This window comes from Narcine bancroftii, chromosome 5 (genome assembly GCF_036971445.1).
Source record: "Narcine bancroftii isolate sNarBan1 chromosome 5, sNarBan1.hap1, whole genome shotgun sequence".
NCBI classification, from domain to species: Eukaryota; Metazoa; Chordata; class Chondrichthyes; order Torpediniformes; family Narcinidae; genus Narcine; species Narcine bancroftii.
This window is the reverse complement of record NC_091473.1, coordinates 88,581,815-88,609,090: the sequence shown is the minus strand read 5'-3', so window position 1 is coordinate 88,609,090 and position 27,276 is coordinate 88,581,815. Positions and strand designations below refer to the sequence as shown.

Sequence of the window (27,276 nt, the reverse complement as noted above, 5' to 3'; positions counted from 1 at the left end):
GGAACATCAGGAGGAAGGTGTGGATATGTCAATGACCACTGTCCATAGAAGACTTCAGGAAAGAAATACAGAGTTTACACTGCAAGATGGTCAGATTAGTTTGCCAAGGACTATTTAAAAGAGCCTGCAGAATTCCAGAAAAAAGCTAAAGGACAGATGAAACCAAAATTAACCTGCATTAGAGTGATGGCAAGAGCAAAGAGTGGAAGTGTAAAGGAACTGCCTAAGATCCAAAACATACCACCTCATCTCTGAAACATGGTGGTGGGGGTGTTATGGCCTGGGCATGTATGGCTACCACAGCCTCTGGTGCACTTATCTTCATTGATTACTTAACTGATGAAGGAAGTAACAAAATGAATTCTGAGGTGTATAGAAATACCTTATCTGCTCAAGTTTGAGTAAATGCCTCCAAACTCATTGAACAGCACTTTATCCAACAGCAAGACAATGATCCCAAACGACTGGTAAAGCAACAAAAGAGTTTTCCCAAAGTAAAAACTGGAAAATTCTTGAATGGCCAAGTCAGTCACTTGACCCAAATCCAATCGAGCATGCCTTCCGAATGCTGAAGAGAAAATGCACGGGGACATGGTTGCAGTAGAGGCTTGACAGAGCATCACCAGTGAAGTTACTCAAAACCTTGTGATGTCTTTGAATCACAGACTTCAAGCAGTCATTGCATGCAAGGGAAATGCAAAAAAAGTACTAAACATAACTACTTTAATGTCCTGAATATTATGGTGCCTTGAAATGAGGTGACTATGTATAAAAAATGCTGTAATTTCTACACAGTCAAACCAAAATGAATACAAATATCCTTGAATAAAATCTGGAATGTACACTTTAATCATGTGTGAATTATTTGATTATAAATTTAAAACTGTGGAGCACAAAGGCAAATAAAGGGAAACAGTGTCTTTGTCCCAAATATTATGTAAGGCATTGTTTGGTATTAGTGAAAGGGGTTAACAATATTAGCTTTCTTGCCCATTTTTCAAATGAAATTTCATCTCATCAAGTTGAACACTTAACAATTTAACAGTAACAAGGCTGAGAGACACAAGAGGAATAAAATTGCACCACAAGTACTGTCTTTTGATATTTTCAGAAGTACAGCAAGATGGGATTAAGAAATCAAGGATCCAAGAATGGATCTTTCAGGGACATCAGAATTAATACATGTCTGGGAAATAGCTGTTGAATATACCATTCTTACTCAAGCTATAGAGAAAAAGATGATCACACTCAGCTGGATGACCATGGAGGCAATGTGTTAAAATGTTGCAGATGGACCATGAAAATAATTACTTCTGATAAGGTCAAAGAATGCCATTAATAATTGTGAGAATGGTTATGTTTTGAGATATAGGCAGTATGCTAATTGAGGGGTTAATTATGGAGGTTGGGGCAAAACAGACAAATTTGGAATATTGCAACAAATTCATCAATTTTGTGGATGTTGAAGATGGGAGAGTGGTTTGCAAGGGTGGAGGAATCAACTGCTTTATTTTGACAAGTTCATGACATTGGATTTGAAGGAAGTGACTCATAGTAAATTTTAAATTTATTAAAAAAAAATTACATATGCAGCATGGTAACAGGCCCTTTCGGCCCATGAGCTCATACCACCCAATTACATCCGATTAATCTGCACCCCTAGTACGTTTTGAACGGTGGGAGGAATCTAGAGCCGATGCAGTCACTGGGAGAACGTACAAATTCCTTAGACAGCGTGGGATTTGAACCCTAGACCTGATCACTGGTGCTGTAACTGCATTGTGCTAAACGCTACGCCAAATGTGCCGCCCGAAAGGAGAAAGAACTGTTAGTGATATTATCTACAATCTGAATTTCCTTGAAATTTGATGGACTGAAAAGATAACCAATGCCACCACACAAAGGAATTTTCCTTTAAAGCCATTCTTCCCTCATTCCCATCAACTGCTTCCAGATTCTACCATCCAGGGGCACTGGAAATTGTCCTATTAAACTTACAAATGTGCACGTTTTTGGCATGTGGGAGGAAACAATCTGTACTGAATTTAATGAGTTCTTGAAGATTTAAAAAAAAAATTGGATATGCCATCCAAACCTCAATGAACCTACAACCCTTGTACATTTTGAAGGGTGGGAGGACACCAGAGCATCCAGAGGATACCCACGCAGACATGGGGAGAACGTACAAACTTCTTACAGATAGTGCCAGATTCAAACCCAGGTGGCTGTTGCTGTTAATGCATTTTGCATTAACCATTCTGCTAACTGTGCCACCCTAGAAAAGGGTTGTTCAGGACAAGGTGTCAACTGGACTCAGGCTTCATATCCAAACTGAAAAGCATACTTACATGTCCACATCTGATGAAACCATATTTAAATTTTTAGTCTGAACTCTAACAATGCCAAGCGTATACAATATTTGAAGGCAAGTAAATGCTAAACCAAGTAAATCTGCAAAATACTTTTTGCAGAACCAAAATTAAAAATTATATTTTGGAAGCAGAGTACAATATGCATTTTGGATTACAAGAATTACAGAACAATTAATTTGTAATTGCTGGTCAATTTTGTAGCAAGAGTAATATAGAAAAATAGATTCCAAGAACATGTATACTGTAAATGCAATGCATCATGTGTTCATTCTCCAACCATCAATCTAACTTTGTCATTTACTTGCGAACAAGGAATTAATTAGGAGGGGAGAGGAACAAGCAATCTGTCATATCATGTACTGAGGATTATGGGCAATAATGTAATATCAGTGACCAAATGAGAAGGTTTTGAATACACTTCGGGGACAATTATTTTTTTCATATTAGTGAAATTCAATGATGGAATTTTAAATTCTAAACTCTGCAGAATGGTTAAATTTTCAAAGACCAAGTTGACCCTTCCTCCCTTCTGATTTGGTTAAACCTTCATACAAAAAAAGACGGCAACAGTAAAGATCAAGTTTTAGTATATTAATGTGAATTCCATAACAATTCACCACTGCTAATAAAGCTTCTAAACAATTTACAATTTGAAAATACTGACAGCGTTAGTAATTACCGCAATTCATTAATAATTACAATGTGATGTTAATCATTTATAAATTCTACAAATAATTTTTAAAATAGAGAAAATATTCAGGCATGCTCTTAAATTGGTAACAGATAACTCGCATCAAATTGGGAGGGCCTCAAAATTGGATGGTTACACATGATAAACAATCACAAGGCAAAACTATATTGCACCCATCATGGTTTATGGCAAGGGAGTGTGATCAACTAATTGTGAAGCGCAGGAAAACTTGTAAAGTGCCTCAAGTTACCATGTCAGCCTTTTGGCCTGTAATATCACTGATAATTAATTTTTCACTCCAATCCAAAGTTTGTTCAAAGAGTGAACTATTAATAAAATATATAACAATCAAAAGGATTATTTGGCCAAATTTTAAAAGAAATTATTTGAGTTTCAATTCTGAATAAACTGACAAAATTGTAGAAAAGAGCAATTTTCCTAGAACACCATGTGTTGCCATAAACCCAAATACAAGAGTTATAATGTTCTCAGGATTCAAATTGTTTGTTTCTTCAACCCTTTGGACTTTTCATGCCTGTGTCAGATGTAGCCGTGCTTCCTGCTTCCTCTTCAGAATGTTTCACGTCCCCTCTGGAGTAGTTTGCTCTGGTGATTCTTCACCGTCTACATTAGTCTGATCAGCTACCTTAGCTAGTTCTTGCCCCTGCAACATCTTTTCCACTTCAATCTCTAATTCTAGCTGCTCCTCATCTGTCTCCATTTCCAATTTCTGCATCAACTCCTCCAGCTTCTTAGCTTTGCGCAATTCATTCTGTTGGATTATGGTACACAAATGCTCAGTCAGTTGCTCCTTTAGTTCAATTTTCTTGTATAGATCCATCTTAGCTGCAACATATTCCACTTCTGCTTTATCATACCTCTTCCTAAAGGGTAGGAAAGGACACAAAATGAGCATAATCCACTTCTCTCTTCAGACATAACATGAAAATATCATCTGAAGGCATTCAAATAGTTGCAATGTGAATATGTATTTTTCAAGAAGCCTCAAATGATCTTCCAATGCAGGTTAGAGCAAAACCAACCTACTTGGCAGGGAACAAACTTGTAGCTCACCACAAGGCAACGATAAGTCTCTCGTAAATCAGCATTTTCATATCAATCCCTGCCCTCATTGTGTTGTATTCTGGAGTAATAATGTCCATCTTTCAGAAGAATTCTTCTGCATTTTCCAATGATACAATTATTAAAACACACCATTAGCTTAGAATCGTTTGCCACAGCCATCTATAATAGAGCAGTATTTGTGATATATAACCATATAACCATTTACGGAGCGGAAACAGGCCATGTTGGTCTTTCGAGTCCGCACCGGGTCACTGATTTTGTGTGCTCTCTTCAGGCAATGGTCCCGGTAGGGAGACTCCACTGATCCTCTCCGCCACTAACCAATGGGACCAAGTTGAGCCAAATATTGTTTCCGTGCTGTCTAGTTCTCTTGAAAATCCTTTCTAAATGAACAAAACCTACTTGTTTGAAAACATGACAATGCCACAAACACAAGGACAGTCTCCTGTTGGGAGTAAAACCCGATAGGCTGCAGACGCTGTGATTGTAGTAGAAGCACCAAGATGTTAGAGGAACTCAGCTAGTCTATTCAGCATCTAGAGGAGACAAAGATATATTGACAACGTTTCGAGCCTGAGCCCTTCTTCAAGGAAAAATCAGAAAAGCCAGAAGCAGGATATATCAGAAAGTCTCAGAATTCAAACAATGGGGGAGGAATCCAGACCAACAAAAGGTGTTAACGGATGTGATACGGGACTAGGTAGAATTTATCATGTCTGTGTGAAAGGAGACAGGGAATCGAGAGATAACAGGAGAAGCAGGGGGTGGGCGGGGGAGGGGGGGTTTAAACAAATGCCAGAGAGGTCATTATCAGAGGGTACCCAGTAGATAAGGTGTTGTTCCTCCAATTTATGGGTAGTCTCAGTCTGGCAGTACACAAGACCATGTTGGCAACAGAATGGGATGGAGAAGTGAAATGGATGGCCACTGGGAGATCCATGCTGTTACAGTGGACAGAGCTGAAGTGCTCAACAAAGCAATCTTCCAGTCTGTGTCCAGTGTCTCCGATGTAGAAGAGACCGCAGTGGGAGCTCCAGATGCAGAAGATGATCCCTGCAGATTTACGTGAAATGTTGCTTCACTTCGAAGGACTGTTTGGGGCCCTAAATGGTGCTGAGGGAGGAGGTGTGGGCGCAAGTGAAGCATCTCCTGCGATCACAGGGGTAGGTCCCAAGGGGACAATTGGTGGGTAGGGAAGAGTGGACAAGGGAGTAATTGAGGGAGTGGTCCCTGTGGAAGGCAGAGAGGGGAATATATGTCTAGTGGTGGGATCACGTAGTTGGTGGCGGAAATGATGGAGGAGGATGTGTTGGATGAGGAGGCTGGTGGGTGGTAGGTGAGGACAAGAGGAATCCTGTCCTCATTCCGTGTGAGGGTGGAAGGGGTCAGGGCAGATGTGTGGGTAATGGAAGATATGCAGTGAGGATTGAGTTGAAGGTACTAGAAGGAAAGCAACATGGTTGAAGGAGGAGGACATCTCTGATGAGTTGGCATGGAAGTCCTCATCCTGATAAAGGCCTTCAACCCCATCACTATCGACTACATAAATGCAATATTTGCATTATTGTTCTGGTAACAGGGACAAGGTTTTATTTTATAAAAAAATTAATAAAAATTGTGGACAGGCCAGACACAAGTTTTATCAAGTTTATAGTGTAGCTGTTCTTTATGTCCATTTATATCCTATATCATCGTATCAGGATATCCTGCTATTCTTTTCCTCCTCATGTGAGAATTGTAGTTTTCCTTCCTTGCTGTTAGTCCCTGCTAGATCTTGTGGTAGTGGGCTGCATATGCTCAATATTATTATAATAAATAAATAAAGTAAAACAAGAAAATCCGTTAACAGCGTGGTTGAAGTAAAAGCATAATGCTGGAGAAACTCAGCAGATCAGTGTCCTTTATTTAGCAAAGGTAAAAAAATACATAATCGATGTTTTAGGCTTGAGCCCTTTATCAAAGTATGATAGCCTTGATAAAGGGCTCAAGCCTGAAATGTCGCTTATGTATTTTTTACCTTTGCTAATATAAAGGATACTGATCTGCTGAGTTTCTCCAGCATTATGCTTTTACAAATAAATAAATAAATGTTATTATAAGTTTCTTTGAAATTCAAGATTCACTAATAACTAGGTTTCATTTAGGGCCTTTAGTTCTGGAAAGATTTCTTCAAATCTGCTTTATTTTTGTAAAATGGTTTCAGCTTAAAATGGCTTCTAAAGTCACTACTCAACTTTCAAATGAACCCAAGTTAATTTCTTTTCATGGATTTATTCCAGTACAAAAGCAATTACTCTAATTTCTGGAAATCTGAAATAAAACCAAACTGTTTTTAAACAACAAAAAAATCAGGCCAGGTAACATCTGTTCAATCTACCATCTTCACCTACATCCATGGCATTTCTGGCTTTTTACTTCCATTATCCTGACCCACACAATCTAATTTTAATCATGCACGATCAACCCCGTTACGTTTCCATCCTCCACCAGGACTGATAGAGCCCATCATTTCCTCCTCATGAAGAGACCTAGTTTGTACCCCTCATCCACCACCTTCCTTTAATTGGCTGAACTTGCTCTGACATTAAACATTTTTGACCATTTACTTCCTTCAAATAAAAAGTTTTGCTATGAACATCTTTTTGGACCAAGTACTGCCTAATTTCTTATGGTATACGCAGTACATTTTCAGTTCCAAGTGTCCTCATTCTTACTTCTTCACTGGTACAATGATCACTGAATGGATACAACTTCCTACTCATCCAAACAGAAAATTTCTCAAATTCACTGCCAATTTCCACACTGCTTTCACTATTACATTGCCTCATCTGAGTATGCTCAACCACGCTACCTCAATTTCAGGAGATAGGCTAGCTCTCAATATCTAAAACAAGGCCATTAACTTCATGATAATGATAATTCCCACAATATTTCTTCAAGCTACCCAGCAAGGTCAAATAAAAAATTCCAGCTTCTCCTGTCTCATTCTCTTTATTCCCTTGTTTCTAAATCGTCATGTTTGCAACCTTCACCATACCCTCAACTATGCCTATTTACTCTTCTTCCAAACCAGAACCAAGGATTGAGCTGACTCTTATCTTACAGTCAGTGGCATATCCAGGTAAAATAGCACCTATGGCAAGCATTGAAATTGCCCCCCCATTAAAAAAGCGCAAATAAAGTTGACAGTTGGGCAATTTTCATGCACAATTGGTCTGGCACTAACCGCTACTCTAACCATGCCGCCTGACATATCCTTGTAAATTTCACACATTGCCTTGTAATTTATTAGAAGTGAACCAGTGGATTAACTCCCACCCGGGCCCCTAGTTGAGCTTTAGTAAGGGTAAGGCTCCCCACCCCCACCCCCCCAAGTCACAGAAGACTTGATTGCGAACCACACCACACCATGATAAGTTTTATTATTACCAATCGCCAAGGTGTGGAATGCTCCAGGCTCTAGCCTGCGTTGAAATGGCCCAAGCCTTGTGTTTATTACCTGTTGTTCCTGGTTGGAAGCTGCATCTTCCACAGGGTAAATGGCCGGCTTCCTTACCCATAATCCCCCATGCAGCTGGAACTACTCTGCGTTTCCATGGCACTGGCAGAGCGGTTCCAGCTGCATGGGGGATTAAGTGTGACAAATATAGCCATTGCTTAGTTTACCCGTGCCCAGGGATATGCGACTATTTCAATTCAAAAATAAAAAATTGCGGACAGAATCTTTTAAATTCTGAAATACAACATTTTCTTGTCTTTTCAATTCTATGTTCTTGTCTCCAATGTAAACAGTTTGATTAGGACTGCATTTTAACAATCTATTCACTCACAAGATGACCCGTGCCTGGGCATGCGATTCTTAACCATGTGAAAATATATTTAAAAATTGTTTAGCGCAAGTAGAGATTACTACTTGCTGATATGAAAAGCCTTTTTATAACAACAGGTGGCTCCCATGAAAATCAGCCGCTGACGCTCACACTCAGAAACACTGGAAATGCGAGTGTAGACAGCGGAAGAAGTGACAACTCCCCTCCACTCACTCAGCACCACGGGCGGTCTGCTTGCATTCACACGGTGCCATTAAGGTGCTGAGCCTTTGTTGATGAGAGGGGAGGCGGCAAAGCCAGTGGCTGCCATGACACATACACACAGGCCGAGCTTGGCAATCATGAATCAGGTCTCAGGCAGAGAGCAAGGGGCAGTTGCGATGAGACCAACACTGGAACTAAGGCCGAGCTCTATGGTGTGACACACACGCGATGGCCCTTGGCCCCTCCATAACTAGCAGCACGCCGGGCTGCAACACCCCGAGCCATCTCCAGCACCAATTACTGTGGGAGCCCTGGGTAGTTCCGCCCCTGGGTAATGATGGACTCGGGCTGCTTAGCAAATCAACAGGCAAGAAAAACCTGGAGTAAAAATCTAAAGTCAGCATTCACCATGAAACAATGTTGGAGAAACTCAGCAGAGCGGGTTAAAACGGAGAGCAAAGATATTGGGCAGGTGAGGCGAGGATAGTGGTGTCCCCCTTTTATGTGACGCCCAGGGCATGTGCCATGGCTGCCATACCCTAGATACGCCTATGCTTATAGTCATTAGCTTCCATATTCAACAAATGATCTTCCCGTAGGTTCTGACACTATCAAGTACTTCTACTCACCTCCCCTTTATCATGTTCTTTCCAGGATACTTTGGATCACTCTTCCATAGACTTGTATAACACAAGATGACTAAATGGCAATCCTTTTAACTTACAATTTCATTGCAAAAAGACACAAATACATTTGAGATGAAGTATTGATTTTTGCACATTTCTTTCATTTTCACACATTGAGCTATTTCTTGCAAATATGAACACTGACGAGGTTAGAAACAAGACTGGCAACCATTTTGCAGAACTCTTCCATTCAACTTGCAAATTGACCAAGCACTCTTTTGCCTGCCACTTTAATATTTTTAATTCCTACTCAGAGATTTGTATCCTCAGTCTCCTGCACTTACCAATAAAGCTAATCACAAGCTTGAGGAATGGCCATCTTTCATTTCAGCACTCCGCAACCATCTAAATAGTTTTGTCTAATTTTCTTTTAGCCACTTTTGTTCATAATTAAGAGGGAAATCGGGATGACAAAAAGAGGACATGAAATCTCTGGCAGACAAGGTAAAGGAAAATCCTAAACAATTCTACATGTATAACAAGAGCAAAAGAGCAACTAGAGAGACCAAGGGGAAGTCCCTCAAAGCACAGGGGTGGGGGAGAAATGACAAAGTGGCAAGGGGGTGGCAATAGTGTATTTAGAGAACAAAGGTAATAATGTACATTGATGGGAATGTATAACTATGGGTGTGAACAGACTTTGAACAGTTTTTCATTTTTGGAAATAATTTATTGTGAATGAAGTCTATTTTTGGAAAAAAAGTAACAAAAGGGAGAATAGGATCCTTTAAGGACAAACAGGGTCATCAATGTGTGGCACCACAGGAGATGGGAGCAATTTTAAATGAATAATTGTCATCTGCATTTACTGTGGAGGTTATGGAATTATGGAAAATGAGCAGTGATGTATTGGACCATATACAAAATTTAAAAAATGATAAAAATCTGAAATCGCTTCTAAAGTTAATACTCAGCCTTTAAATGAGGCCATTTCTGGAAATTTGAAATAAAACCAAAATTTTTAAATTACAAAAAAATATCCGAGCAGGCAACATCAGTTCAGCCCATCCATGGCACTTCTGCTATTCCTATCAGCCTTAGAGAGAAGCAGCAAGTTGCTAACAGAGGACGTTTGAGATCATGAACTGCTAATGGATGATGTAAAGTACAAAACTAAAAAGGTATAAATTGGCTGATGATCCCTTTGTCTTCTGAGAGAAGAGAGCCCCACCCTAGGATAATGGTGTGCACAATACTAGGAAGGGAAGACATGGAAATAAAGATAAGATAGTCAGTGTTGGGGGGGCTCAGCTGGTGTTTTAAATAATATTGTCAGTTTCATAGCCTTGATAGCTGGGGCCAATCATAAAAGAACACTGGCAAGATGAAAGAATATTTTCTCACTACACCAGTGCTGGAGACAGTAAAATGGTAGGGCCCTGGACAGTATTGTGGAATAAAGAGACCTAGGGGTACAGGTATAGGGCCCCATGAATGAGGCGACACACATAGACTAGCTGGTGAAAAATGTGTTTTTCACAGTGCCTTTCCTGGTGCAGGCAAACAAGTACAAGAGTTTGGGCATCATATTACAACTGTAGAAGATATTGGTAAGCCCACATTTGGAGAATTATGTGCAATTCTGCTTCCCTAATTATTGGAAGCAGGTCATTAAACTGGAAAGGGTGCTGAAAATATTCATAAGGATTTGCTGGAGTGCTTAATTGCAAGGAAAGGCTGGAATATTACTCTCTGGGGCTTAGATAGCAGAGGCTTGACCTCATGGAGGTACACAAAATCATTAGGGGTAATGAATAAAGTAAACAGTCATAGTTTTTTTCTCCCAGGGTAGGGAATCTAACATTAAAGGGATAAAATAAATGTGAAGGGATAGATTTAAAGGGATATGAAGGTCATCTTTTTCTGGGGGGGGGGGGGTAGTATGTATATTGAAGCAGTGGAGGCTAATACAACTGCAATGTTTAAAAGACATTTAGAAAGGTTAAATAGTGGTTTTCAAACTTTTTCTTTCCACTCATATACCATCTTAAGTAATCCCTACGCCATAGGTTCTCTATGATTAGTAAGGATTACTTAAAGTGGTATGTGAGTGGGGGGGAGAGAAAGTTGAGAACCATGCTCTAGACCCAATTGTTACTGAAAGATTTTGCTTGAGAAAAATTGTCATTGACCCATTTTCTTCAGGGTTATGAAACTGTGCACATAACGAGTCAATTAGGTACGATTAAAACAGTGGTTTTCAAACTGTTTCTTTCCACTCACATACCACTTTAAGTAATCCCTTACTAATCACAGAGCACCTATGGCATAGGGATTACTTAAAGTGGTATGAATGGAAAGAAACAGTTTGAAAACCATTAGGTTAAAAGAATATTGTCCAAATCCATGCAAATAAGACTAGCTAAGGTTGACAACTTGGTTGGCAGAGGTGATATGGACTGAAAGGTTATAGAAAAAAAAGTATCCTTGTTAATTTAATTTTAACAGTGTAGCCCATTGGAACCCTCCCTGACCATGAAACCTACGCTACCCTATTAATCTACCAATACCATGTGTTTTTTTGGAGGTTGGGAGGAAACTGAAACACCCAGGGAGACAGGGAGTACGCACAAATTCCTGACAGACAGCAGCAGATTAGGACCCAGGCTGCTGGTGCCATAATAATAGCATTGTGCTGCCAAACAAAACCCTTAATAAAAAAAAAATCACATAGACTTTCCCCCCCACTCAATGACTTTACTTCAAAAGATTAGACTCAAAGGTCTTTGATTATCTGGCTTACCATCGGTACTCTTCTTCAATAAGGGTACCATAACTCCTTACCTGCAGCCTGAAGATTTAAAAGCCTCTCAGGGCCCCAGCAATATTTTTCCTTCCCTTCTATCACAGTTAGAGATGCATCACATTGGGCCCTGTGGATTTATCTGTCAGTAAACCCTGCAAGGTATCTAATATCTTTTCCTTTTTAATGGAAATATTCTAGAATTTCATCAACCCTCTCCATGAATTCTCCTTTCTCAATGTGCTCTTCAGTGAATGAAGATGATAAATATTCATTTGAGACCTCACCTATATCCTCTGGTTCCATGCATTTGCCATTTTGTTACCCAATGCCCTAGTTAACCGTGTCTTTCCCTGGTTACCATTTTAGAAAGAGCAGTGCAGGCCCTTCAGCCGAGGTGTGCTGATCTATATGAAACAACTCCATGACCAATCTAACACTTCCTTCCCTTAGTCCATAACCCCCACCCTACCCCTATTTTTCTTATACCCATATGCCCAAGAGTCTTTTAAATACTGTATTCCAATTGTATCAGCCTCAACCACTATCCGTGGCAATAGATTCTAGATACCCACTACTCTGCAAAAACCTACCTATGACATCTCTTCCAAAATTTCCTCCACTCACCTCAGATATTTCCTCTGGTATTGGTCATTGCCACCCTGGGAAAAAGGTGGTGGCTGTTCATTCTATGCCCATCATTCTTATACAGTTCACCTCTCATCTTTAGTTACTTCAAAGAGGAAATCCCCAGCTCACTCAGCCTTTCCTTGTAAGACATGCATGATCTCTAATCCAGGCAGCATCCTGGTAAATCTCTCTACATCCTCTCTAAAGATCCCACATCTTTCCTATAATGAGGCTACCAGAACTGATTACAATACAGTGTGGTCTAACCAGAGTTTTATAGAGCTGTAACATTACTTTGTGGCTCTTGAACCCAACCCTTCAATGACTGAAGGCCAGGGTACTGTACATCTTAACTACCTGATCAACTTGCACAATAACTTTGACCCCAAGAATCCTGTTTCTCCACACTACTGAAAATTCTGTCATTAACCCTTGTACTCTGCCTTCAAGTTGATCTTCTGAAGTACATCACTTCACACTTTTCCAGATTGAACTCCATCTGCAACTTCTCTGCATCTGGACTATGTCCTGTTGTAACCTACACTATCTTCTATACTATCCACACTTCCAACCTTTGTGTAATCTGTAAACTTGCTAACCTACCTCTCAACTATCTCATCCAAACCACAAAAAGCAGGGGGTCCCAGAACAGATCACTAATCTCCATCCTCCAGTCAGAATACCTGCTGTGGGCCAGCCAATTCAAGGAGCACAGAATATTATTGGCAGACAAGGTTAAGTAAAACTCCAAAGCATTTTGTAAGTATTTAAGAGCAAAATAAACTCCCAGGGCTGGCAGGATGTACCCCAGGTAACTATGGGAAGCGAGAGAAGAGATTGCTGGGGGCATTGACAATGATCTTTGTGTCCTCACTAACCACAAGTGTGATAGCTGAGGAATGGACGATGGCAAAAGTTCTGTTGTTCAAGAAAGGTATTAGGGAGAATCCTAGGAATTATCAATGAGTGAGTTTTGTCAGTGGTGGGGAAACTTATTGGAGAGGATTCTCAAGGACAGTATTTACGAGCATTTGGAGAAAGTTATGGATAGTCAGCATGGCTTTTTGTGTGGTAGGTGATGTGCTCAAGGAGGTTCATGAACCTAATTGAGTTTTTCAAGGAGGTGACAAGTTGTGTATATAGATTTTTAAGTAAGGTGTTTGATAAGGTTCCTAATAATGGGTTCACACTGAAAGCAATAGATTCAACATTCCTTTATTGTCATGTAATATATAGAAAGTGTATAACATGAAATTTCCTTTTGCATGTGTAAGACTTCTGAAAGTTCTGAGAGTATTTAAGAGAGAAAGAGTAGCTGAAGGGAGTCCCTTCAAAGACATTAAATGTTTGCAGATTCTCCTCCAGCATTCCAGCAGCCTCTGCAACCACACAGGCCCCTGTTCAATCTATTTGTAACCTGAGCTCCAGATCTAAACCTCCAAAACAATTTCTTTATGCAACCCTACATTTTCTGTATGCTTTAAAGGTTTCTCACATTTTAATCTTTCTGCACCTGTTATATACTTTAATCCCCTTTCTTTGTCCAGTTGTGTACTGCCATCTCTTTTATCATTATCTGTGTTCTATTCTGTCACAAATTTTCCTTTTTGTTCCCTTCCCTCCTGCCTCACCACCTCATCTCTAAAAACTTTATTCCCACTTCTGGTTAGCCCAAAACATGAACGGTTTTTCTTTCTGACCTGAGTGAAAGTAGTGAAGTAAAACAGAAAATATGGGTAAAATTCAAAGATATGAGGGGCAGGTCATGTCTTAGCAATATGATTTGGCTTTTTGAAAAGTGACAAAGATGGTTGATGAAGCAGCATGCTTTGGTCGAGGCATTGAAATATAAAATGTACAGCTATATGAAAATCTGCAGATTGATGCTGTGATTTTGTAGTTTAATACACAAGTTTCTCCAGCACTTGTGTGTATTAAGAAGTTATATGAAATTTTTTTCAGGCTGAATTTGGAATACTGTGCAATTCTGATTGCCCGATTACAGGAAAGATGTGGAGGCTTTGGAAAAACCACACAAGAGTTTTACCAGGATGTTACCTGGTTTAGAAGGGATGAGTTATGGTGAGAGACTGCATTAACTTGGGTTGTTTTCTCTGGTGCATAGGAGGCTGAGGGGATACCTGATCGAGCAGGGATGGCCAACCTATGGCGCATGCACCAAAAGTGGCACATTGGATGATTAGAAGAGAGGCAATGCACCCCAGTGATAATAATAAATAAGCCTACTCATGCAAAAAATGTCTAGAAAAAATATCTATAACTGGAATTCAAGTAGCTTACAGCTAGAAATAGATTTTACTGAGAATAAATCTAAAACTTAGCAATTATTTTTAATGATTTTAGTGAGGTAAGAAATGTTTATCTTTTGTTTATTAAATCAATACATCATGTAAGAATGCTAAATATGTCTTTATTAAAATATTTTTACAATAATTGAATGGAGGTATAAGAGTTGTAAGGCACATCTGAACTCGTGCCTAAAAAATTGATGCATGGAATGTAAAAGGTCGGCCACCCCTGTGATAGAGGTTTATAAAATCATAAAAGGTATTGATAGGGTGGCTGGTTGGAATCCTTTCCCCAGACAAAAGCATTACACTTGAGGACATGATTTTTAGGTTAGAGGAGGAAGTTTAAGGGAGATGTGTGGGGCAATTATCTTTCACAGAGAGTGGTAGGTGCCTGGAATGAGCTTCCAGGAATAGTGGTAGAAGCACATACAAAATAGTATTAAGATAAATGTTGCTATTATATCTGTGCCACCCCACAGCCGAAGTCCACCCAAGAAAGCAATCCATTTAAACACATAATTACTGAAGGATGAAAAATTACTTTTGGCCATCTTTAGATTGACTGATGGACCCAAACAATTTGGGTCAAGATTCAGCAATGGTTGAAAACTGCTCAGTCCTTTTATATCTTGCAAAATAAAATAAAAATGCAGATTGTTCTGTGGAGTTACAGTTAACTGATATTAGTTGAAAGCAAACTTGCATTCAGAATTTATGTAGAAGAAATGTCAACTATTTTAGGACAAAAAGATATAAGTTTAAATGGCGATAGATTTAAGAGGGTCAAAGGGTAACCTTTTATACAGAGGGTGGTCTATATCTGGAACAAGCTGCTAGAGGAAACTACAGCAGGTAGTTCAATGTTCAAAAGATATTTGCATAATATATTGCTAAGAAGGGTTTAGAAAGACATCAACCAAATTCAGGCAAATGGGACTAGCCCAGAATGATAACTTGATCTGGGCTAAAGGACCTATTCCACGCTGTGCAACTGACTTTATTGATACAATGACACCTCCTATAATTTCTTGAAAAATGGCCAGTAAGACTAATTGGATGATCAGACTAGCAGCAGCTTGTCCCTTAAAAATGTGTATACATATTCTTACTTAGCCTGATAATATTCCCAGCTGGACTGTTCAATCCGATTCCTGAGGACATTAACGCCATTTGATAGTAAGTCATCCAAACTCTGAAGCTCCTTTTGGATATGCTTCAATTTCACAGTTTCGGCCATAGTTCGCTTAGACCTAGAAGGAGTACAACTGGTCAGGAATGTACATGGTATATAGTCTCTAATAATATGTCATAATATCCTTGTAAAAGACCCCATTTAAATTTAACTCAATGTTTAAATCATAATAAAAGAAAATTAACAGCTACGCAAAATTATATTAATTTAAATGAGATAAAAAATAAATATACATTGGTTTGCATTTTTCACTCCACTTGGTATAGGCAGATCTGTAAGCTTACATGAGCAAAATGCATTCTCATAGCATTTTTCACTTTAGCAATTGCATGGTTATTTGAAATGGACAAGTAAAACAAACTGCTTGAGGAAGTCAGCAGGTCAGACAGTACCCGTGGAGATCAATATTTCAAGTTGAATCCCTGCTTCAAGTGGAGTCCTTAAGTAGGGTTTCATCCTGAAATGTCATATGTCCATTGCCCTCAATGGATGGTGCCCAACCTGCTGAGTACCTCAGGCAGTTTGTTTTCTGTGCAGCTGAGTTTCTTCAGCTGTTTGATTTATACTCCGTATTCCAGCATTTGTAGTTTCTTGCATTTGAATGACAAAAGTGCAGCTTATCCTTGCAAATATGTTGGTTACTGATAGTGGCCCAAATATTTTTCTTTTCTAAACCTGAGCTTTCAAACTGCAGCACTTAAATGTTATCCAAGGAAAAATGTGACAATGAATTTCAAAATCCAATTTTAAAAATAGCTCAAACTCTGTATTTGAAACACCATTGAACATTGGTTCTGCAGGTGTGCAGTTCAAAAATTAACGAGCCTCAGGGAAATTAATTTATTCTGTTGACAATGTTCCACACCTTTCTGCAATGGCCTTTGACAATAGTGCTTTCTTGCGTTTATTCTTCTCTTCCATTAATCGTTGCTCGAGCTGCAACTGTTCTAGCCGTGATCTTTCACGCCTGCAGAGAAATAATATTGAAACAAATTGAAGTTGAGTGCCTTTAAAATAACATGACACAACCAGTTGTTCGAACAAGTAACAAAATCAAACATGCTGCATATAACGTTAAAAAAAAGCAATTAAGCTTCAAGTACACTGAAGGTATAGCTGCCTGTCCTTTTATTTCTTGATGAATGTTATCTTTTAGTACCAGCATTTTTGTTCTGATGACAAACTTGTCAGTGGTAGTTTCTATCACTTTCCAACAAAAATATTCAAATTATTCCGAAAACTTTGCATACATTAGGTATATTTTTGCCAGCACTTCATAGATTTTGAGAAAATCTAAATGAAATATTTATGTGTAATTATGCTTGGGTAGATAGCTGCTCTGGCAGAATCCCAGAAGGAGGGAGGGTAGGGAAATAGCTTTAATATTAGATCTAGGGGGCTGAAGACACAAAAAAAACCCAGAAATGATTCCTTTACAGAGTGGCAGAATCGGCCTACTTCAGGCAAGATTAATTCACAATTTCAAAACTGACTGTATGGATTGTTCAAAGTTGTTTAATGATCAGCAGTGATCTAACTGAATGGTTGAAAAGACTTGAGGCTGAAAGCCTACTGCTGTATCTACATTAGAATGGAAACAGAATATTCAATCTAATGTGTTTGATACTTCTCTAATCGAGCTGTATTGAATCTCACCATTATATTATTAACAAGGAGACACGAATAATTAAGAAACATTTCTAATAGTATTTCTAGACTTACTAACAATTCCACCCCCTTGATCTGTTCTGTTGAATCCTGGAAGGCACACGATGCGTTGGCTGTTTCTTTCTGACAGGTTATGTCAGTTGTATTTAATTGTTTGTTAGCTCCTTGTACAGTTGGCTTTGGTCCTGACTCAGGTTTTGGCAGCTCTGTGGCTTGTGGAGGATTTGTCTTTATTTTGGACAGTTGCTGTTCTGGAAAGATAAAATGAACTTCACTGTGCCCATTTGTTTTGCGACAAAGCTGGTTCAATGCTCTTTCCCTTTGGAGTTGCTGACGACTTTTGTTTGTTGGCTGTGCTCGTCCACATTTTTCTGGCTTTTCCAAGACAACAGGATCTAGGAAAAATTAAATATTTAAAAAAGTTGATTCCCTCCCTTGTGTATGACCAAAAGTAGATGAGATATTACATGCCTGTTGATATAACTCAAATACAACAGTAACTCATTACCATTCAAAATATTTAATTCTGGATGTTAAGCATATATTACACAATTTGGTCATAATATTAAAAAAAGTTGGAAACATCATGGACAAAATAGTGTCAGTGTGAAAAACAAACAAGGAAAACATATTCCTGATTGGACAAAAAGAATCTATTTAAGACATATCCCAAATTCACAATAAACACGCTATTAACATATTAATATGCATCGTCACCACAGAGTTGAATTGTCTTTTTGAAATGTACATTGGTTACATTCCAAATTCACTCGACATTACCCCCTTTCACACTTGCAAGTGGTCCCAGGAATGAACAGCCAAATTGGCCTAAATCGGGTCTGGTGTGAAATGAAAATGTTCTCAATGCCAGTGTGAGATGATGTCATCTCATATTGGGGATAGACTGCCTTGACCCCTATTACAATCCCCGGCATCTGCAGATGCCGGTGTTGCAATCAGGCTAGTGTAGAATGGGCAATTGCATTTTGGTTTAGAAATAACCCAATTTTTTTGTGTGAGTGTAGGAACATGAAGGAAGAAAAGATTAAAATGAAGGTATAAACCTTGCTGTGGGAAAGTTGAAGTGGTGGGGGGGTTGGGTGGAGAAAGAGAGAAAAATAAATATCAATAGTAGACAATTTTTAAACAGCGTGGGAAAGTTGGAAGCGCTATAGCGCACAATTTATAAAGACGATGGGAAAAAGCGATGGCAGACCTGAATTCACAGAATGCTATGTGGCAGAGAAACCCCTCCATGAGTGCTCCGTGCATATATCCATGCATACAGTCCTTTCTCTGCCACACATCATTCTAGGAGGGCAGGTCCGCCATCGCTCCCCCCCCGTGGTATTTATAAATTGTGTGTGATAGCGCTACTAACTTTCCCACCCTGCTTAAAAATTGTCCGCTATTGCTATTTATTGCTAGCACTTTCCCACGGTCCCTTATTAAGGTTTATATAGGTCAGCACATCAACAACAGGGGCTGAAGGGCTCATACTGTGCTGTACATAAAGCTTAATTATGTTTTAATTAGGCATGATTAATTTTGTTCAAATATAAGATCATAATACATTGATCATGATTTAGGGAAGGTCCACCATCGCTCGATGTGTCATGACATCACCAGTAGAAGGTAGAACAGTCCTAACCCCGGGGATGGCTCCTTGCAAGTGTGAACACATGCAGTGTCCCAGTTAAGACTGGTCAAGTGTGAACAACAAAAATGCTATTCCTATCCTGGGACACGATCGGCCGATTTAGTGGGATGCAAGTGTAAAAGGGGCTACTGGTACTTTGCAGAGAGCTCAGATTGTGTCCTCATAAATCAAAGCAGTAAAGGAATCAGCACCAAAAGGGGTTCATTGTTTAAATACTGAATATTGCAGTGCTGGATGCATAGCACAAAGCCTTGCCCACCACTGGTACTCTCAAAGCAAGTAGTTGTGTGGACAGGGTGAGGCTTGGGTGGGAATTTCTCTATACACAGTGCTCACCATGGTGTTTGTTAGGTTTCAGCACAAATCTGGCATTTGTGACCATTACAGAAACATAGTTGCAATGTGGAGATTACTGGAAATGAAGTATCCAGAGATATTATACTCTTAATTAAGGATGAGATGTTTATATTATTCAACAAAAGTACATTCCAGTTTAAAAATAAGGACAACGAGGATATAGCCAGCCAGCTGTGGATAAGAAACAAGGGAAGGCAACAAATGAAAAGATGATGCATACAAAATACCCAAAAGTGGGAAAGTAAAATATTGGGAAAAACTTAACAACAAAAATACACTAAAGAAATAAAGAAGGATAGATTAGGAAAGCAAACTAGCACATAATACAAAAGCAGATAGAAAAAGTTTTAAAATAAATATTTAAAACAGAAAACATGTCCCTTAGACATAAATATGGAGGAATTAATAACAGCCCTTCAGACCATGGTATTATGCTGACCTATATAAATCTTTTTCTTTGTTGGACTCTATTGGTCGTGGTCAACCATGGGTACTGTGCCTCAGTGTGGAGTGGCCACTCCAAGGTGCAAGCCAGGGCAGAGTTGATATGGAGATCCGTACGTTGCAGAAGGAACCCCCCTCTCCATGCTAATGACGGGTCCAAAGGAATGACAAAGGTCTATACAGTTTGGTGCTAGCAGCATGGCAGAAGTTGTCAAACTGGTGCCAAGTACAGCAGTCAGCTCTTCAGGACTCTGACTCCAGATTTTTCCTTGGAGTTTACTCCCAAAGCTTTTCGCATGAGCAAGTATAACCACAAGGCAGCAGAGGTTTGTAATTGGAGATATCTCTCTCCTGGATGAGTTACCATCTGTGGTTAACGAGCCCCATCTGCCTAGAGTAACTGGTTTCAAGGTGCCAGTGGCTCACCTTTTCCCCTTCTCTTATCATTAGGCCTTTTCACACCACAGTGTAAAATGAAAATTCTCAGGAAATTTTCCTGGGAACCCTCCTGTGAACTTGCGGTGTGAAAAACTCAGCCTGGGAATTTTAAACAGGTCCACGGCCCTGGGAAATTTTCCCGGACCACCCTCTCCCTGCAATGTGAAGAGGCAAATGGCCGAGCAGGGGAAGCCTCGTGATATCAGCGCTTACATGCTGCGTCACGTTCTTGTAAACCATCACCTTTCATGCAGTTGGATTTCCCAGAGCAGTTCCAGCTGTGTGAGGGATATGGGAAACGAAGTTGGCCATTCATCCCGCATTGTGCCGCTGTCACGACGTGCCGAAGCTACCTGCGGTTTCTGGAGGCAGGTATCTTTCAATTTTCATCACCTACGTGATGCAGTGTGTAAGTGCTGATATCACCAGAAAGGCCTGTTATCAAGCTACATCACATTTTCAAATTAATTTGAAAAACATTAAAATAGACCTGTTATCTTAACATCAGAGTTGGAGAATGTACTTGCAGCCATCATCGATGAAAAAAGACTTTTGGATAGAATTTCTTTCATCAGGCAGATGTAGCTTGGCAGGACACATTTAATGAATTTATTGGAATTCTTTGAGGATATAGCAAGTTTAATGAATAGAGAGGAACAGGTTAATGTGGTCTTCTTGAATTTACAGGTGTGCCATAAAGTGCCACAAAAAAGACCTGCACAAGGGAAGGATGCATGGAGTTGGGTGTAATATATTAACATGGATAGAGGACACTAGCCAGTGCAGAGGAAATTCACCACATTGATTTCAGAAATGAACAAATTAAGTGGTATTGAATCACTGGAGGGTAGCAGGATGATGAGGAGATCAAATATAAAATTCTGAAAGGAATAGATACAAAGTAGAAACAGGGAAGTTGTTTGCACTAGCAGGTGATTTGAGATCTAGAGGTCATAGCCTCAAGATTCGGGGGTCTAGATTTAAGACTGATGAGGAAGAACAGCTTCTCCCAGAGAATCTGTGCAATTTCTTCCTATTGAAGTAGTAGAGGCTGCCTCATTAAATGTACTAAAGGCAGAGTAATAAAAGGTAATAATACAAGTGAAGCAGATTCCATGGATAGATTAGCCAGAAGCTTATTGAAATGGCGCAATAGGCTTAATGGCCCAGATAGCTTACTTGTGTTCCTCTTTCTTATATCACCATAGGGAATCTCCAGGCTGATGAATACTGTTTAACTAATGAGAGACGCAAAAGCCCTTTTTCCACTGGCACCTTATCCAAGGAATTAATGGGGAAAATCAACCGGTTAAAGGTCCAGTGGAAAAGGGAAAACAATCAGCATGCCAGCATCAAATCACACTGAGATTGACAGCCTCTACCCCTATTCATATTCCCAGTATCATCTGACGTCAGCGTGCTGACTAAATCAATGAAAAAAAGCAACTTCCATCCATTCCATTCGCAGGTAGGCTCTCCAATCCCCAGGGATGTGTTGTGTTCAGTGGAAAAGCAGTCAGTATCCTGGTTACTGGTAGCCCAGTGGAAACAGCAAAAATGGCTTCCTAGCCCAGGACACTGCACAGCCAATTAACTGGGATGCGAGTGGAAAAAGGGCTAGAGTCAGTGGTATCACATTCACCAGAAGTGACGAGAGAGAATGTAGGATCAGAGTCAACTGTAATCACAAGCCCTTTTCACACTGGCACCTTGTCCTAATAATTAAGGGACCAGTGTGAAAGCTCCTTAATTGGCATGCAGGCGTCAAATCACACCAGGGATGGACATCCTAGGTAGGTTGTCTCATCCCTGGGGTCAGCTGATGCTTGCATGCCTATTAGCCCCGCATGAATGGAACATGGACTATTCAGGGACAAATTAGTGACGCGTTGGTGACATTTTTGCTTGAGTGCAGGAATGTGAAGGAAACAAAAGATTAAAAAGGTATAAACTTTGCCAACCTATATAAACCTTTATAAATTTCTAAAGGTCAGTGCGCAAGTCGCAGCAGGAGAAAGAGCGATGGTGGACCTTTCCTCCCACAATTCGATGTGGCAGAGAAACCCCTCCACGAGTGATCCATGCATACAATCCTTTCTCTGTGCATTCAGTCCACCATCGTTTTCTCTCCCGCTGTGACTTTCCCCACTGTCCTTTAGAAATTTACAAAGGTTTATCTAGGTCAGCACAACAACATGGGCTGAAGGGCTCATACTGTGCTGTACAAATTGCTTAATTATGTTATAGTTAGGCATGACTAATTTTGTTTAAATACAAGATCATAATATATTGATCAGGATTTAGTGCACGTCCGCCAGTGATCAATGCATCACTCAGATGTCACCTGCTGGAGGATAGACTGTCCTATTCCCGGAGATGCCTTGTGATGAGTGTGAAAGGACGCAGAGAACCAGTTAACAGTGGTCCATGTGAATGGCAAAAAAGGCTTCTTTAACAGGTTCAGTGAATGACCAATTTACTGATTAGCCAGTGTGAAAAGGGCTACAGAGTATATCCTTATTATTGGCCTGCACTCACCACACTGTCCAGGGTGCTGTTCCACATGCCACCACTCAGCACTGAGTGGCCACGCTGGTTGAAGAAGTTTGCATGACATTTAGCAGCACGCCTCCATACTGAGCTTGGGTACTTCCTTACAAAACATAGTAGAAGTCAAGGTTTAGCACCAGATTGGACTGTGCATTGCTGTACTAGTCATCTATTTCAGCCATTCTCAACTTTTTTTTTTGCAATGGGTCCCTTTGGACCCTGCTCAAAGTTTATGGGCCCCCTTCCATGTGAAGAAGTTGAGATTAATTAGTTTCTCACTTACTGATGACATTAAAAAATTTATGTTACGCAAGGTGAAAAGAAAACAAGGCTTTTACTCTGAGCGTAACAACTGTGGCTTGTGATTCTGTAAACTTAAGGATGTGAAAACTTAATAAAAAGAAATCTAAAAAAAAATTATAAAATTAAAAATTTAGTGAGATCCTCAAGCTTGATGTTCCTAAGCAGGTTTTTTGATGTCAAGCTCCAAACTGGATAATAATAGTTGAAGGTCACCTCTTGTGATATCTAGTCTGGGTCTGGATGTTGCCAAGAAAACTAACTTGCTGAATCCACATTCAACTACGTTCAGGAAAAGACAATGAAAAAATCATTTTTTTTCTTTTGATATTCAGCATGGTAAGAAGCTCTTTTGGCCTACAACCTGGAACGTTTTGAAGGGTAGTTGGAAACCAGAGTACAATAATGTTCCAGAGTGTAACAAAATGACAAAGACAATTTCCTTTGGACAGCCATATCTCCTTGGTATACAGCAGCATCTGGAAATATTGGTCATTTTCTTTACACAGCACAGGAATAGATGGTCTTAAAGGGGACATGATTTTATAAAGTTCACAATCTTAATGCAATTGAACGTGAAGCATTTAAACACCCTCCTCGGCTTTTAGCCACTAAGTGCTCCCTATGAATCATGCAATGAACAACAAATACTGAAGGTAGAGGTTGTACCTCTTTAATCCAGCGACATTGCCAAGAAACAGAAATTGACCCCAAAGGGAACTCACTATGTAAACATATCAAAAGGTGGAACAAAGTTTTAAACAGGAAATAATACTGTGGTGTGGCGCGGTTAGTGCAAGGCCTTTACAGCGTAATGATCGGGACATTAGAACAAACTTCTTACAGTGTTGGACTCAAACCCCAGTCCTGATCACTGGCACTGTAAAAGTCGAATCTCGCCATTAGTACAAACTCCCTACAGACAGCGCACGACTCTATCCCCAGTCCTGATCGCAGCAGAATCAGTGGAGTTATTCAAAAGAATTGCCTGAATAGTTTCTTTGACATTTAAGTTCATGATGGCAGATATTATGAAAACTGAAGCCAAAATAAGCGACTCAGCAGCATTATGAGCATTTCCACTTTTACCATTCAATTCACTTATCTTGTATGATGCAAGAAGACCCTTTTCTCATTTCTGTGACATTTCAGTGATCATCTGTTTGAGTGTTGGCCTTCTCTCAAAATTATCTCAGTGTTTTCAAGTAATCCAAAGGATTATCTTTCTTCTCTTTATGTACGGTCTCTAAATGTTATATCAACTTGCTTGGCCTCATGTTTTTATTTGAAAATTTATTCAAACAAATCATACATATGGGCAGAGAAGAGTTTTGCAGAGATGTAATGAAACCATAGATAAGTATTCCACCAAATAGTGACAACAGTTTTTCTGCTGAGGAACTCATGGGTAAAATTATATCTAAAAGTAACAAAAATTAACTCTTACAAAATGAAGGCACTTCTTAAAATTTAAGTCGACTTTTGAGCTAACCTTTTTATGTAAAATATTGAACAATACATAACTTCAATAAAAGCTGGCAGAAGGAGACTCATTCACTACCCCTCACAAAAACTCAAAGCAAAATGAGGGTGCCTGCGAATGTGAGAAATATGGAGCAAATTGTTTCATTCTGCACACTTATTTCCTGGAATGGAAGGTGATAAGAGAAAAGAGGAAAAGTACGTGGAAGGCAATCCATTGCCAAAACTAGTTCCATGTCAGTCAAACACAATCATGTCAAATGAACGCTCTGAAAACAGTTAACTTTCTGCATTTATCTCTAAATGTCTCCAACCTTGAAAAAAATCTCACATTGCTTGGCAACTGTACACCAAAGCCTCACAGCAAAGTCCTATCCTTCTCCAAAAGGCATTTGTTCAGTTTCCATGCCCTTCTGTATACCCTTGGACCCCCCCCTCATTATGGATTTCAACCTGTAACTCCCCTTTAAATGTGCAATGGCCCACACAGGGGCCATATTGTTCCTGTTGAGAATGGCTGATCTATTTTACAATATGCGGTGGCATGGTTTGTGCAACACCGTATTAGTGTTGGCTGGGGTTCAAATCCAGCACTGTTGGTAAGAAATTTGTATGTTTTCCCTACGTCTGCACGAGTTTCCTGCGGGTGTTCCGGTTTCCTCCCACCATTCAAAATGTACTGGAGGTTGTACATCAATTGGGCAGCATGGGCCAAAAGGGCCTGTTACTGTGCTGTATGACTAAAATTTAAAAAAAATATAGGGAGTTACAATCCTGTGAACAGAATACAAAGGGCACTATAATGATTCAGTGCTCTGTGAGACAGAATTTAATGATATACCAGGTTACGAGCTTCTCCACAAAAGGGACAAGTCATTCCTCTAAGTTCTACATGTCTAAGTTTTCTCATGGAAGTTATATGATCTCTTCAAAAGTCTCAGAAAATCAACATACAACCTGATGGGGGAACTTAGCGAATCAGGCAGCACAAACGGAAAAACAAAATTGTTGATATTTCAGGCTAGAAGGGTTCTGGCTCAAAACATTGACAATTTTTTTTGTTCTACTGATGCAGAATGTTTATTGCTCAAGATTCCAGCAGTCTCTCAGAAAGCAGCAGATCTGGCATCAACCCTGTGAAATTCCACAGAATACCTTTCTCTAATCAATACAAAAAAACTCACATTTGTTTCAGTACACAAAACTTCTGGGGAAACTCAGCAGACCATACAGCATCCATAGAAAACAAAAGACAGTTGTAGAAGAGCACAGGTTCGCAGTTGAGGGGGAAGAGGAGAAAGGAGCTGAGAGGTGATGGACAGGAAGCAGAGGGCAGAAAGAGAGCTCTCTGATAAGACAAAGGAAGGGGCTGGGAGGAAGGGGGTTAGAGGAAGAAGGCAAAGTGAGAGAACAAGGGAGTGCAGTTAAAAGAAATTGGAGGCCTATATTGAAGCAATCTGGTTTGAGTCTGCCAAGACAGAATACAAGGTATTATTCCTTCAATTTAAGAGCGACTTTAACCTGGCAGTTTGATGTCATGTTCAGACACAATAGTATGGTAATAGGGTATGTAATTGAACTGGGAGGTCCTTGCTGTTGGAACAGTCAAAGCACTTTTTGCTGTCACAGGCCAAATAGCATGTGGGAGATTGCGGGAAGGGACAAGTGGACGAGGAAGTCGCAGAGAGAGTGATCCCTACATACTACTACGGCTTTGTACTGTTTTAGCCAATCTTCTATCCATGTTGCTGTAGCAACCTTTATAACATGGACTTCAATCAACAGACACTTTATCATACCTCCAGCTACATTTCCTCACTGAATTTGTTGTCACATTAAAAAAGAAACAAACCAAATTAATTAGATATTGGTGGTCTTCAGAGAAAACTAGCACAAATTTGTTAATCCTTCCACACTTGCCCAAATGAATGGCAATTTTGTCCCTATGGTTTACAGCACTTTCCCTCCTTCTAAGGCTAAAGTTGGCTCATTTAGTTACTCTAATTAACCTTGTACCTTTTTCCAGTCCTTGGACACCATCCCTAAATCTAAAATTGTTTTAAAAATTATGGCCATATCCTGTACACAGGATTTCTTCACTTTCCTCAACAGGTCAAGACATTTCAGCTCAACGAGGTGTAGTTAGCTCTTCTTGTACATCCTCAATTAATTTTTAGCCTGCCAAAGATCTCATCTACATTTTTCTTTACTGAAAGTCCAGTAGCATCTTCTTTATTAAAGATTACATTTAGAACCTCAGCCATGCCCTTCATAAGCAACCACCTTTCTGTCTCTGGAAAGGCACCAATACCTTTGAGTTCTTTTTCCTATCCAAATGCTCAAAATATTTTAGATTTTTAAAAATGTTTACTGTCAGTTTTCTTTCCTAAGTCCACAGGATGGTGGTCAGTAGCTTTGCTCACCTCAGTCTTCTCAGGAACTGTTGTTGTGCTTTCCTGACAAGTCAGGAGATGTGTCCAGAGCCCTTTTGACCCTTGCATCCCAGTAAATCGACCATTCAGTGTCCTGGGATAGGAATAGCATTTTTGTTGTTCACACTTGGCCACTCTTAACTGGGACATTGCAAGTTTTCATTCTCACCACAAGCCATCCCCACATCATCCTCTTCGT

The 27,276-nt window shown here is 39.7% G+C and overlaps 1 protein-coding gene across 2 annotated transcripts in view; it reads right to left on the bottom strand.

Annotated features, from left to right (window-relative positions):
* Positions 1 to 2,488: 2,488 nt before the first annotated feature.
* Positions 2,489 to 27,276, bottom strand: part of gorab (golgin, rab6-interacting) — a 60,170-nt gene continuing 35,382 nt past the window's right edge. Inside the window, exons 1-5 of one of the 2 annotated variants that reach the window (XM_069938235.1) lie at positions 22,852 to 22,960; positions 17,473 to 17,809; positions 16,612 to 16,713; positions 15,664 to 15,804; positions 2,489 to 3,947 (exon numbers count right to left, since the gene is read on the bottom strand). In XM_069938235.1, the coding sequence (XP_069794336.1) occupies positions 3,644 to 3,947; positions 15,664 to 15,804; positions 16,612 to 16,713; positions 17,473 to 17,809; positions 22,852 to 22,930 (963 nt within the window). In that variant the 5' untranslated portion in view covers positions 22,931 to 22,960 and the 3' untranslated portion in view covers positions 2,489 to 3,643. Of the gene's footprint in view, positions 3,948 to 15,663; positions 15,805 to 16,611; positions 16,714 to 17,472; positions 17,810 to 22,851; positions 22,961 to 27,276 lie in introns of those variants that run through there. The other variant, XM_069938236.1, reaches the window with a different exon arrangement.